The sequence below is a fragment of the Pipistrellus hanaki genome (assembly GCF_964339955.1).
Source record: "Pipistrellus hanaki genome assembly, chromosome: 7".
In the NCBI taxonomy this organism is placed as follows: Eukaryota; Metazoa; Chordata; class Mammalia; order Chiroptera; family Vespertilionidae; genus Pipistrellus; species Pipistrellus hanaki.
The window spans coordinates 49,331,366-49,346,822 of NC_140509.1; the positions used below are offsets into that span (position 1 = coordinate 49,331,366).

At 39.3% G+C, this 15,457-nt stretch overlaps 1 protein-coding gene across 2 annotated transcripts in view; it reads right to left on the reverse strand.

Annotated features, from left to right (window-relative positions):
• SIM1 (SIM bHLH transcription factor 1) overlaps positions 1-15,457 on the reverse strand; it is a 65,546-nt gene that overhangs the window by 23,647 nt on the left and 26,442 nt on the right. For both annotated transcript variants that reach the window (XM_084889499.1, XM_084889498.1), the window contains exon 10: positions 1,612-1,780. In XM_084889499.1, the coding sequence (XP_084745625.1) occupies positions 1,612-1,780 (169 nt within the window). The remainder of the gene's footprint in view (positions 1-1,611; positions 1,781-15,457) is intronic.

Genomic DNA, 15,457 nt, shown 5'->3' on the forward strand with positions numbered 1-15,457 from the left:
TAAGGATAGAATTACCAGAAGATATAACCCACCCTTTCAAATAGTAAAAGAGAAAGTAAACTTTTCCCAAGGCACAAGATACTAATAAGAAAAGCTCCTCAGCTATTAGGTAAAATTCCTCCTCCACAGTGACTTTAAATCAAATGCACTTTTTAAGTAAAGTGCTCAGTCCTCATAACAGAAGGTGTCTGCTGAAAAATGTCTAGGCATCACACATCTACTTCTCTCCCTTTTATCAGAGCAAAGACATCTGGTCTTTTGTGGGAGATTTTAAACCACGTGACGTAAGTCTCCTGAAGCCACGATCTTCTCATCTTCATTTACTAACCACTACAATAATCTATCTTAGGGACCATTCGTTCAGTAAATGACATTTCCTCCAAAACTCTAACCTTGTAAAAATCAACAGAATAGCGTGCTCTGATAAGTAAGGAAGCATTCATTTCTGCACATATTAGATTGCCATTTTTTACATTAAAAATATTTTAAAAACATAAATGATTAAGGCCTCCTTTATGAAATAGCTCCAAATCCAGTTTGGTTTTATACTCGCCCAGGGATCACCTCCGAAGCCCGTGGTCGGCAAACTGTGGCTCTCGAGCCACATGCGGCTCTTTGGCCCCTTGAGTGTGGCTCTTCTACAAAATACCACGGCCTGGGAGAGACTATTTTGAAGAAGTGGTGTTAGAAGAAGTTTAAGTTTAAAACATTTGGCTCTCAAAAGAAATTTCAATCGTACTGTTGATATTTGGCTCTGTTGGCTAATGAGTTTGCCGACCACTGTCCTAATTTTCTAGTTAATTGCAGGAAGTTCCATGTGACACCCTTAAAGACAGAATAAAAGTGAGGTGGTCATAGGATATCAGGAGTGAGGAAGCCCCAGTTCCTTCATATTCGCTTCAGGCCAGGCAAGAGTGTACACACCTTGACACCGTCTAGTTTCTAGATCTCAGTGATTGATCAGAAAAAGGTTTTCCTTCCAAGAATCAGGACTCGTCTTTGTACCTTAAAGTGTTTCCTAATGCCTCCTCTCGGTCTCGTCAGCTCACCACCTTGCAGAGATGAGAAGACTTGCTTTTCCTACCACTCCTGCCATCTGGAAGACCCTCTCTGTTTCATTCCTCTCCATAAATAGTCCATCTGTGCTCAAATCTCATGATGAAATGCATCCTTGATCCTTTGCCTCCACTTCTTAATTTCCTTTGACTTCCGTTCCTGTCAATTCTTCTACACCAAGCTCTTGTTTTCCATATTTTGCTATGCTGGCTACATCTTTCTGCTTAATCATTGTGGAGGGTGGGGGGAGGGTGTTGGGTCAATCTCCTTGAAATAACAAAGTTATAGTTCTGACTGCAAACTGAGACTCTCACAACCTCTATATAAAAGCAGTAAACCACAAGATCTTTTCAAATTTTTACTAGCATGGTTATTTTAAAGAAAGAAAAAAAAAGGAGAAAGAAAATAGTTTTAGAAAGCTTTCCAGATTTATAGAGGTTTTAAATTTATTAAAACCAGGTAATTCATCCCAAACCGTTCTTATATTTCTCCCACGATGAGACCAAACCAAGTCACACACAAAAAAAGGAATTTGTAAAACTGCAACTCACATACCTGAGGGTATGGGGAAGTCCTGGACTTTGACTTTGAACTGGAGAGTCTGGACTTGGCCCCCTTCCTGCTGTCAGGGATGGTAGGAGTGGAGCTGCTGGCGTAGGAGAAGGTTGGTTTGGAGGCTGAGATCTGATCCAGGGAGAGCTGCAGCCCTTTGTACTCTGTGTCCCTGCAGGGTGGGAGGACATAGCCCTTCATCAGCCACCAGAGGCAATGGAATGCATGCATTCTCTCACCAGGAACAGAGTAATCCATATTCGAAAAGGAAGCAAGCAGTAGTTGGTCAACAACTGGTTTCCACAAACACCTCGATTGTTTTTAGAAACGCCTAACGTTTAACTAATGTGTGTGACTATGATCAAATTATATTAGTATATGCTCATGAAAATGTCTTGATTAAAATCTTTTTTCATTATTTTTATAAGGGGGGGTGACCTAATTCACCGTCTTTGAGATTTTTGTCTCCTAATTGGTGAGATATGGATTATAAAACCTACTCTAAAGATTTCCTGTAGAGGGTGAACTCAACAGGCAACTGGCTATCAGATGGCTATCTGATTATTGACCAGATGAATGTCTTCTATCAGCTGTCCCAAGATCAGTAATCCTGGTAAACATTCCGAATATTCTTACAGCTAGCAAACTAACCTATTTATAAATAAGTGATTTATTTATTTATAACCTGATTTATAAATAAGTAAAAAATCCCTAATTCATTCAGTTACATTAGGACACATCTTATCACCAGTTCATTGCATTCCTTCCTTCACTCAATAAATCTGTATTAAGCTCCCAATGTATATGGATTTTGTGCTCTGTAGTGATGAGAAGATAGTAAGATATGTAAAGTCCCTCCCCTTGTGCAGATTACAGTCTATTTGAGAGAAGAAACATTGAACAAATAAACAAGCATAATTGCAGACTGAGTGTATCTCAGAGAGTTCATTGCAAAGCTACTCCCTGAGGTACTTAGGGGCTGAAGATGACAGCCTTGGCCCCGCCCACAGCTCCCACCTGGGTCCATTCCAGGCAGTGGGGCATCTCCTCTGACTCCTTGGTTTTCATAAAGAATATCAACCCTTTCCACTAGCAGCTATATACGATGTTTCAGAGTTTTCTTTATAAGGACTCATGAGAAAATTCTCCTTTAGGTTCCAGAATTAGCTGGGTTGCTCTGGAATATTTGTTATCTTTTTATTTCATGAATATTGTGAACCGTACAGCTCACCATGTTTTGCTATCTGCACTAGAATTAAAAAAAACCCAAGTGTCATGGCAGATATTTGTGCAACAAACTCCACTGGCTTCCATTAGTTTTCTTATCTATAATATTTTTCCTTTTATCTAATGGGTTCACCTTTAAAAAAAATTTTATATGCATTTTTATGCTCTTTAGGATGGGTTTATGAAATATAATAAATTGATAACATTATAATGTAAAAGTGACTGGCACACTTCCATGGATCAGCAAATATTCATTTACCTTTTATTCTTTTCCCCTGTTTATTCTTCTACAGAGAGATCAGGCAAAAGTAAAAGTATAATTCAAGCCAGGAGTCCCTCAAGTGACTAGGAATAGAAACCAGCTAAAACAGTTTAATGATATCTCTGCCACAAACTACAGTCTAGTGATTATGTCAGCAAATTACAATGGCTTCATTTCAAATAATCCATCTAGTCAGTGAGAGTAAAAACAAAATTCTCCTACATGAGCAACAATAATTTAGAAGGTGAACATGCAAGTTGTCTTCCAGGCTGGGGAAGTCAGATCACATCCCTGGTCTGTCTTACTGCTCTAACCAACTCCTTTAAGGACAACACACAACACAAACTCAGCACTCCTTGGCCAGAAATCCGATACACTCCAAAATGTGGAACTGTGACTCCCCCCTATTTTTCTGACAATATCTCAAATTTTTCCTTCATCAGCCCCTCACTTCATCCAAAATAGTTCTCCTCAAACAGACCTTATACTTTCCTGACTCCCCACCCCCAAAACATACCTATAAAACTCCTTTCACAAAGAACTACCTTAATGCCACTAGCCTCTATGAAGCTCTTCCTCCGTTCCTTCAATACTAGTCCATGTGTACTGAGTGTCTCTGGGTGCGCTCTGTTCCAGAGGCTGCGGAGACATCAATGAACAGAAGGACTAAGTCGCTCTCCTCAGGAAAAGGCATTGGGAGAAATAGAAATGGGACTAGGAATTATCCTTTTCCTCCTCTAACCTTACTTTTCAAGTGATTACGTGTTATCTTTCCCAATGTATTCTAAGTACTTAGAGGACAAGAATCATGAGGTGTTCTGTTGTGCACCAATGCCATTTGCACAATATTTCACAGTTGCAACTAAGAAAGAATTGTTTCCCCCAATGATTGTGAATAACCTGCCCCCCATCAGCCTTTCTCTGTGGGAAAAGACCCTTGTGGTGGTAGGGCCACTCACCCACTTGCCCTGAGAACACAGGTGTGACAACGAGACGGCAAGATGGGCTCTGAGAGAAGGTCTTATCAACCCGTGGGCATCTTCTCTGTCAAATGTGATCTTGTCCACTGGGCAGTAGGGTATTCACCCAGTCCTTGCCTGACAGGCTTTAGACTGACAGCAAAAATCATGCACCCCTGAAAATATGGCTAAATTATTTTGTACACTTGTTCTTAACACAACATTTTAGCACAGGGACTTCATAGCTACAGTCAGAGAGTAAACAAGACTTTGTTTTTCTCTTGAACAATCTCAGACTCCACAAATATGCATCTCAACTAATTGAAAAAGTTTTTCCAAAATGTTTGCACAGCTTCCAATGACAGAAATACTCCAAATCAAATAGGCTTAAATAACATTGTAAAACCAATAAATGACTTGAAACTCTAAATGCTCACATGAAAACTCTAGTAAATGTAAGATTTATACAAATGCCCTTGACAAATTAATAAAAATGCTTTATATTTTGATGCATCTCAAAAAATACAAAAAACGAATCCACTAGGTCAGGGCTTGAGCCGCTTCTTTTGTAATAATGTGTCTAGACTTCAATTCTCTAGTTATAACTCATAGGGATGGGGGATAGATGAAATGTTATATGAAGAACTCATAACATAGTGCCTAGAACATAGTAAATGCTCAATAAATATTATCGTTCCTTAACTCCCACATTCCATAGCACTTATTCACTACCAAATTCCCCCCAGAAAAATACTGTAGTTTCACTTTGGTAGCAATTGTAATCCATTTAATGACAAACACCTCCCTATTCTGTATTTCTTTTCACCCCAAACTCATTTTAATCTATTAGTTTTTAGCCTCTCAACTCTATGGTCAAAATACTTATTAAGGTAAGTTCTTTACTGCTAAGTCAGCAAACGGCACCCTTAGAGCAACACAGACCCAATACGCTGAGAAGAGCTCAGCCGGTACAAAACTCTAACAGCTCAAAAAATGTGTTCGGATGCAAAGCACAATAATAAAAAAAAAAAGCCCACTTAAAGACATTTCAAGTACGGTTGATGTGCTGCCAAGAGGAGTCTGAATGGCAGATTCACTAAGAACAAAGCATTTGTTTTATTTTTAGAATTCTATTAAATTGAGTATTTCATTTGTATAGATTAAAGGACTAGCTGCTGATGGGAATCACATTACGAGTTCCATTTCCCTCCTCCAGACTCAGACACAAAGAAGAGTCTGGCCTTACCTCTCTCCCTTCCACACAGTGAAGCATGTGCTGGTATCACACGCACTCTCAAAGTTAGGTGTACGCATAAGCAATGCTTCCCTTTGGAGTGGGACAAAATGAAATTATTGGGCACACAGACCTTGACTCTAAAACGAGTACAGGGAGAACTTGACTCAGCTGACTTTCATAAAGGAAGGACACAGCCTGCTCTACTCCTGCAGCTTTCCTGAAAGTGCCACACTGACCCTGTGTGGGACTACAGAGGTGACTGTCTTAGGCGCAGCTCCTGCAGTTCTCCCAGACATGATTGGCATATCCAAACAGGAAGTGTAGCATACATACACGTTTTGGCATATTTTTTCAAAATACCTATGATGCCAATTTACATGTGTTTTCATTTTCCCCCTTGAATGACTTGTACCAGAGCTGCAGACATCCTGTGTATCTCAGCTCTGGAAGCAGCACTAAATGGGTAATTTGCGATAGGACACACAGCTTGTCAATTTCACCCGTATTTGTACAGACCAGAGTAATCCTATTATTCCATTATGGACAGTGCGAAATCATTCGATTTGCAGAATTAACCATCTGAGTCTACTCTAAACTTTGTAAGAGTCATGTGCACATTTGGAATTTCTCAAATTCCAATGAAATAAAAGGAGCCGTTTTCACATCGTTGGCCTTCTAGCATCCCCTTAAGCAATATGCTTTACCCTCCCATGAGGTAAATGCCACCTCGCTATGTGGGGAGTTCAGGGTGACTCCCTTGCAAAGCAAAAGAGGAGGTGTCTTCACCACTAAAAGGTACTATCAGCTTCAGAGAAACGCATTTCTATCGTTTTAACTGGGAGACACGCCTCGAGGACGCCAATGGTAGCACAAACATATTTACCGTCTTCAAGTGAAATGGAATGGATGCTCGGAGAAAGGGTAACAATATTTCATCAGCTCAAGTTGAACAAAGATTCTTTGCAAGACTTTTCCTCTTCAACTCACTGCACCCTATTCTACTTCCATTTAAGACAACTGAGTTTTTCTTCTTATCACTTCAGTTTCGGAGCTGGCCATTCTGGAGCTTCTTTGTTGACTTTGTTACTTGGCAATTCTTAAAAGATGTTGCCAGATTTCCAAATTGAGCTATTTTTTTAAAACAGCTGAAGGTGATCAAATTACCGAGGAAAACGTGGAAACAAAGACGTACAATTGATTTGGCTCCAAAGGCGCCGACTGAAATAAGCAGAGGATTGTATTAAACCGTGATCGGATTAAGTGGGAATGACTGCGCCTTATACTAAACTTTTTAATTGGATTCTAGAGTCACTGTTACACGAAGTGCCTGACCTTCTTTATATTCTGGCAGAGTTCCTGCCTGGCCACTGGGTGAACCTCTGCAGCAGAGAGCCCTGCTTTATGCTTCGTTTTCAGGCTCCCAGGGAGCCCAGCAGAGAAAGCTGATAAGGAGGATCCCACACTGTGAGGGGCTCGCAGACTGGGACAGTCTGCTGGGAAATTAGGCTAAAGCACCCTTGGAAATGTAATAGTGTCATACTAATAAGTGTATTTGTGTTTGCTCCTTGTGGTTTTCTCCATTTGATTTGGCAGTGTTAGTGGTTCTCAAAAAGTCTTTGGTGTTACATAAACATCACCTCTGCCTAGAAACATCTTTCTCCTCCATGTTGTAGGTTTCACCCAACGTGCTATGGCGTGGATGGCGCCACAAAGGTAAGAGATGGCTTAGGCACAAAGTCTACTCTCACGTTGTGATTTCAAGAAGGAAAGACATGGGGATGCAAACAATAACAATAAAAAAGTAAGTCAAAAACTGTAATGTGTCAGTAAAATGTGGTAAAGTCAACCATCCTCCCAAAAGGGGTTGTGTAATACCATGACACAAGCTGAAATATAGCTAAACCCAGGCCTGCCAGCACACTGCATCTGAATTTGTTTCCTTACCTCCATGAGTCACAGTGATTTCTCCCTGCTTCTTCCTCTGAGCTCCTACCTACACCATTCACTTACTGCCTCTCCCACTTCTGTGGCACTTTAGTTCCGTCTCACAGGATGGTGATTGGCATATCTGGACACTCTCCTAAATTCCATCCTTTATAATAATTTCTACTTGCTAGTAGCACTATCTCTTAACCGAGGACAAATACTTGCAAGTGATTAACAAAATAATTCTCATTGCAATAAGCTCATTCAGCTCAAATCCAAATGACTGAAAACTCAAAAAAAAAAATAAAACACAACAACAACAACAACAACAATCTGGTACATCTTTCTACATAAATGAGAAAGAGATACTGCTAAGTAAGCAAATTTATGAGAGGAGTTGTTTTGTTTTTTTTTTAATTCCCAATATATAATTAGCAATGATAATTCTGAAATTCTGTGAGGCCCTATATCAAAGAAACTACTTATATGTTATTGTTTTCTTGTTATGTATATTAATACAATGCTCTTAATTTTTATAACATCATATTCAGGCACAACGTATGTGATATGTAGGAAAACTAAAATACTAAGTAAATTTCATCCTCAACCATATATTTGGAACTTTATAACTGTATTGAAGGAGTGAGAAGGAATAGTACTTTAAACCACCAGAGAAATAATCTTTATAAATTGATAATAAGTGCAGCATCTCTTCAATAGAAAGATAATTAAAGGTTATATAGTATATTATCATGTATAGTATATATGTGCACACATATATGTAACATGTACTGTATGCAGGTACATGTAGTGAAAGGAAAAAAACTAAAATGTCAATAGCGGATATCTAGAGAAGAGATTAAAGATGTTCTTTAGCTTTTATTTAATACCTCTCTGCATTATCTTAATTTGTTCTATAATAAATATGTATTACTTTATAATCAGAAAAATATTTTTTTAAAAGAAAACATTGAGGCAAATTTCAGGTATTCTCACTTCATATCAAAATGGTTCCCAAATTTCTTTTCTTTATATTTCTAGACTTCATTCTTTGGGAATAATATTAAATGGCAAAAGATAAAGCATGATTAAACTTCTTTGCCTAAGGTTCAACTTCTCAGGCAAACCATTTATCATTTTCAAATATCCTAATGACCATATGCTCTATCAGTGCATCTACATTTCACTGATTTTCTGATTTATTTTTCACCCCTCCCACCTTACAGAATTATCTGTCTCTGAAGGCTTTCACGTAAACTGTGAGACTTTTTATTTCCTTCTTTGGGGACTATAACTTATATTATTACTTACAATTGAAAGAAAAGAAACTCTAGTTTCACGTAAGCTATAGATGGTGTATTTGTCAGTTTAGATGAAGTAAACCCAACTGTGGGGCCACATTTCTTATTCTGAGAAACTTCATTTATTATGCTTGGGGATACATTTCATATTTAGCTACTAAAATTTTAGGCATATCTGTGAATTCTTCAGGTCTAAGTTTCAAATTCTTGTTGTTATGCTTTCTTGTTTCTTTTTTTCTTAAGGAGCATGGAGGGATGGAAGCTGTTGTTTAAAGGTAAGATCTGAGCAAATTAAATGCAAAATGTGCTGCCTCTTTCATCAAGGGCATAAGTTAAAAACTGTTAGTCTCTTGTCCCACAGTCAGAACCATTAATTTGAGACCATTTCTGGGGAAAGGGGAAAAGCAAATAAAAAGAAAGAAAAAGTCATACTAACATCAACCAAGTTTTTCTTACTTTAAAATGTTTTCAACAAATAGGGAATTAAAAGCACACACTATTCTGGCCCCCTCTTTTCCATTTTCTTCTATTCTTTCCCCACTCCCACCCCTGGTGTCCATCTCTCGCCTTCCTTGTCATTTACTAATATGGATAAGCTATGGGGGAACCCACCACCTACCACCTTGCATGAGGTTGAGGTTTTATTCTCACAGTTCTTCTGACCCTTATAAAACTGATTCCTAAACCCTGAAAACTCTGTCAGGGAGGATGGAAGAACCCACAGTTCCAATTTTTAACTCCATATAAACTATAGAAACAGAAAAGGTACCCACGGGGTCCCCAAATTCCCCCCAGGGCTTTGCATCTGCAAGTCCAAAACTCAAGGCACTGTGGGAAGCTCAGCTCTTTTCTGCACAACACAAAGGTACTGGCATTTCTGCAAATGATAGAGACCTAGACCCTCAGACTTTGAACTGCCTGAGAAAAAAATGCAGCAAAAATGATGGCATGATGCTATGTTTTCAAATGTACAAATCTTCATTTGTTTAACTTAAATATTTTATAATATGTCCCATATCATTAATATTTTATTAAACCTCTTTCAGATAGTTAATCATTAATGGTTTCTTTACCATTGCTATGCAAACACTTCATTCATACCTATGACATATCAAATCTCACAGATATTATTTAATTGGATTCATTTATTTCTAATCTCCTTAAGCCCTTACTACTGTAATGCTTGTCTAAAGATACATTACACTCTATTATTTAAACAGCTAAAATGTATTTGAGTTGTATTTTATGAACAAAAATTCACAATTCAACAAGTGTTCTACCATTATTATTATGTACTTCAGTATTCAGATACTATTTAAAATTGCCTGATAGGCCGAAACCGGTTTGGCTCAGCGGTAGAGCATCGGTCTGCGGACTGAAAGGTCCCAGGTTCGATTCCGGTCAAGGGCATGTACCTTGGTTGCGGGCATATCCCCAGTAGGGGGTGTGCAAGAGGCAACTGGTCGATGTTTCTCTCTCATCGATGTTTCTAGCTCTCTATCTCTCTCCCTTCCTCTCTGTAAAATAAATAAATAAAATATATATTTAAAAAAATAATAAATAAATAAATTTTTAAAAAATTGCCTGATAGGTATGCTTTGCTCAACCAAAATAACTTCTGAATCATTGCTAGAGAGTTTGGATTGCCCACTAAAATGCCAAAATGTTCATTGTCTATATTTGAAGTCAGAGAGCTTGTATAATTCTATTAAAAAATACAGAGTGATAAATAGAACCCTTTACCAAAGACAGGATAGGCAGCTGCCTACTTTTATGATTTGTAGAAGTTAAGAAGGTTTCTTGGAACACTCATGAAGATGTCCTAATAATGGTCTACTGGCTGATGCTTAAAATTTGCTATTAGGTATTTATTTATTTATTTATTTATTTATTTATTTGGCTTTATATAGATGCCTCAGAAAGGAATAATATAATAACCTCATCTGTTATCTTTCATTGATTTCATTTTAACAGTTCTTTTTCCTAGAGCAGTGATTCTCAAACTTCAGCCTGTATCAGAAGCACCTGAAAAGTTTACTAAAACACAGCTTGCTGGGCTCCACCCCTCAGAGTTCATCACTTGTAAGTCTAGGGCAGAATCCACAATTTCTATTTTTAACAATCCATCTACCCCGGCTGATGCTGGGGCTGATGCTGCCAGTCAGGAGCCCATACTTTGAGAACTAGAGCAGTTGTTATCTGGAATGAGAAAAACTAAAGGAATCTGGTAAAAGGGTACCACAGAAGAGATGGAAAACCACTGAACAGAGAGGAAACTCTGCAAAGACAAAATTCACACTTTTCCCACCAGCTGACCTCACTGCATATGTTTCACTAAACTACTCCCATTCCAACCAAACTGCTTGCTTCCTCTCAGCCTCCTTTTGGGCACTTTCTGATCTATAAACCCCATAATACTGGAGAGCCACAGGACTTGGTCTTCAGGCTGCTTCTCTATTAACATCCATGCTCTAATGATTTCCTCCATTCTACTGACTCTAAATTCCATAAGCTGAGGATTCCCAGTCTCCAGCCCAGACCTTCCTTCTCCACAGACACTCAACTCCAGCCATCAACCTGAAACATCCACTCTGATAAAAAGACAGGCATCTCAAACTAAGCATTCCTATTGCTGCCCCTACCTACAAATCTGTTCCTTTCCACCAATCATCTAAGTTACTCATTCTAGAAACCTAGGTGCTATTCTTGACTCCTCTCCCCCCCACCCCCCGCCCACAACTCATATCTAATCCGTCTGCAAACTGCAATTGTCTATTTTCAAACTGTATCCTCAATCTGACATTTACTACATCCCTCTTTCAAGCCATTATCTTCTCTCACCTAGGCAATTACAATCATTTCCCAACTGGTCTCCTTGCCCCTACCCTCCACCATCCTCAAAAAAAGCTTATCCTTCATACCAGCCAGATAATCTCTTTGTAACTTAAATTAGCTGATGCCATGCCTTTTCTTGGAACTCTCCAATGGCTTCCCAAAGCCTTGAGGCCCAACATGACGACAAAAATGGAACTCCCATTTGGCCCAGTGATTCCACTCCTAGGAATATATCCTAAGAAACTAGAAACACCATTCAGGAAGGATATATGCACACTATGTTTATAGCAGGACCATAGCTAAGATTTGGAAACAGCCTAAGTGCCCTCATCAGATGAGTGGATTAAAAAAAACTGTGGTACATCTATACAATGGGATACTACACTGCAGTAAAAGAGGAATTCTTACCATTTCAACAGCATGGATGTTAACTGGAGAGCATTATGCTAAGCCAGTCATAGAAAAATAAATATCACATGATCTCACTCATTTATGGAATATAATGGACAACATAAACTGATGAACAAAAATAGATCCAGAGACAGAGAAGCATCTATCAGACCATCAAACCTCATAGGGAAGGTAGCGGAGGGTGGGGGTAAGGGAGAGAGATCAACCAAAGGACTTGTATGCATGCATATGAGCCTAACCAATGGACACAGACAGCAGCGGGGTGAGGGCAGAAATGTTCTTCCTGCAGGACTCAGCATAGCTGCCTTCCTCCCTTCAATCGGGAATCTTCAAAGAGTCCTTCCCTAAACATTCTCACCTGTTTGTCCTGCTTTTTTCCCCTCGCATTCCCTAACATTATGTGATATATTCGTTTATAAGTACTATCTATTTCTTCCCACTAAAATGTATGTTCCAGCCCTAACTGGTTTGGTTCAGTGTATAGAGCGTCGACCTGCGTACTGAAGGATCCCAGGTTCGATTCCAGTCAAGGGCATGTACCTTGGTTGTGGGCACATCCCCAGTAGGAGATATGCAGGAGGCAGCTGATCAATGTTTCTAACTCTCTATCCCTCTCTCTTCCTCTCGGTAAAAAGTCAATAAAATATATTTTTTAAAAATAAAATATATGCTCCACGAGGGAAGGGATCATGTCTGTCTTCACCACACCATAGCCCTGGCACAGAGAAGGCACTGGGGAAATACTTGCTGAGCAAATGAAAGAGCCATCATGTTTGCCATAGAGATAAATACACTTTGCAACATTTCTTACCATCCTCTTAATTATAGCAACAGAAATTAAGCTGATTCTAATGATAGAAATTTGTTTATAATGAAGGTCCCATTGAGTTGACAGAGAGGAGGCACAAACAGAAAAGATATTATGTTGTAAAATGCCATGTAGTGGCTCTAAATATTTTCCTCTGGTTTTTAATTAGCCCTCGCAATAAAATGGCACCCTGCACTTTGTTATTCCTTTAACTGCTTTAATTGGAGGAATAAAATTGACACCCACTCTGCCCTCTTTCTCCTGGGCTTCAGCCTTCCAGCATTCCTGAGCTGTAATCCTGTGGGGGTCCATTACCCAAAGCCAGCACAACAAATACCTCACTTTGTCAGGGCTGTAGTGAGAGTTCAACAGCTAATGGAAATGCTGTGACTTCCAACACTATTAGTGTCTTATCAGCATATAAAAATTAAAATGAAAAGCCTTGTGTTGCATTTGGTTAGTTCTGAAAGAGAGAGAGAGAGAGAGAGAGAGAGAGAGAGAGAGAGAGAGAGAGAGAGAGAACTGCTCTTTTCCTGTCATCTATTTGGACACCAATAGCAATTAATGGGAGTGTTGAAAGAAGTAAACCTCATGGGTTCTCACCTTCAGCAACCAGAACACATTCAATCATCCCAAGTACAAAGAGTGAAATGGTTGGCTGAAGAGCAACAAGCTACAACCCCAGGAAAATGCTTGCAAACCAAGGATTCTATTTTTGTAATGGTTTTCAGTGGGAGGCAAGAAACAGCCCATTCTCAGATTGCATTAGCAGAGAATGTTACTATTCTCAGAGAGATGTAAAAAGTGGCAAGGGACTTGGGTTTAAAAGTACAAACACAGAGAGAATCCCACCTTAATGGGTACCGTTATGACATCCAGTTCAATAAAATGAGGCTGTTTTCACAGTCTGGCCAGCCGCCTATATTAGCACAGCTTTACTGATGTGGATACAACAAATTCTGTTTGAACAAGAAATCCCCAAGAAAAAAAAAAAAAGAGATCCTTTCACGGGCTCTATCCAGTTAGCAATCAATCAAAGTAGAAAAATCCTTCTAGTAAAGACAGCAGCTCCCTTTTGAAACCTGGTGAAATATTAGGTGTTCTGAATAAAATGTTTTATTTGTGGTGCTTACCAATGGCTGTTTTGTGAAAATGCCATAACTTGATGACTAAACTGGTGAAGGGGAGATAGGTTGAGCCTGGGTGCATATATCACATGCCCACTGACTAGGTTCTGAGTACGCTCAAGACCCCATATTGGACAAGAGAGTACACTATCTACAGACCTTTTCAAAATCTCTGCAAAATTTCACATGACTTCCTAAATATTTGGTGGAACTACATGAAATTGCCAATATTGGGCTATGGACATTGAAGTTCAGGCTCTGGGGTGATATGTCCACTCATTAGCTGTGCTGTATTGGCTAAGTCTCTTGGACTCTCTGAGCCTCTGGCACAAAGTAGCAACCCTTCAAATGTAAGTCCCTCTTACTCCCCAATCTAAGTAAGGCAATGAGCAGTGCACCTTCCCACCCCTCCTTCAGCTTGGAGCTGACAATCATCTTGCACTATCTCCAGGGCACAGCAGCCATGCCTGGGAAATACCCCTTATTTAAAAAATAAAATAAAATAACCTTAAAATAATTAGCAACATTTAAAAATATAATAAATCCACAAAAACGTTTAAATCTAGATTAATTCTTCGATTTAAAAATTTGCTGAGATTCATAATATTGTTAGAAGTCAACCCCCAAAATATGTAAAATTCCCATTCAACACAGGAAAAAAAAAATCACTCAAGCATAACACTCTCTCTCTGGCTGAGGTAATGAGATACACAGGACTTGGCCCAGACACTGTTGTTCTTGTGAGCATTAGACTCTTTAGCATGCAGCCATGTACTGTTCTACCAATCATAATATCCCTAACACACACACACACACACACACACACACACACACACACACACACAGGTATACACACCCAAGGGTTTAGCTCCTCCCACCAACCCCACCCCCTCCCCACCATCTAAATGGAGGGAAGGGTGACCACACCTGGAAGCTTACTCCCCAGGAGTGACCCAGGCAGGCAGTGCCAAGCCACTTCACACCCTCTTCTTTCTAATTGTGGATGGAAACCTTTACTTTGAGGAAGGGATCTCAGCCCCAGGCAAGCCTACAGGGAAATCAAACAAGGACTCGCCTTACACTTGTGCTTGTTTCTTTTTCCTGCAGATACTGTCATATTCGTTTTGATGTCCCCAGAATTTGGCACATGGTGTGACCCATGGCAAGTGCTCAATAAACCATTTGTGAATGCTGAGAGACCTACCAGTCCTCGTCAACTGAAGAAGGATCTAGCAGTCATTTCCCATGTAGCAGAATCATTCCTGATTTCTCATTCACGGGCAACCCTCTGCCTTTCTAAGGCTCATAGATTCCCGCCTCCAGTCCAAACACACAGACATTGATTTTGGTGTTTATTGGCAAGCTAAAGATTATTTTATTTCAATTCACTGAAATAATCACCCTAATAATTTGCATTTACTTGACGTTACTTTGTGTTGGGCACAGTGCCAAGAACATCACTCATTACATTTAATGTTCCCAAAGTCTCTATGAGGTAGATGTTACCATTACCTGCATTTCAGGGATTAAAAAACAAAACAAAAACAGAGACAATGAAGGTAAGCAATTTTCCCAGTCACAGAGCCAGTGAGTGGCAGCAATAGGATTTGAACAGGCAATAGACCCAAAGCCCAAGCTTTTAACTAATATGCTATGTTGCCTAATAAAATGTAGTGAGATCTCGTTTCATAACACATTTTTCAAATACCTTGTAATACTGCCCTGTGTTAATCAGGGTTTCAAACATCTCACTAAC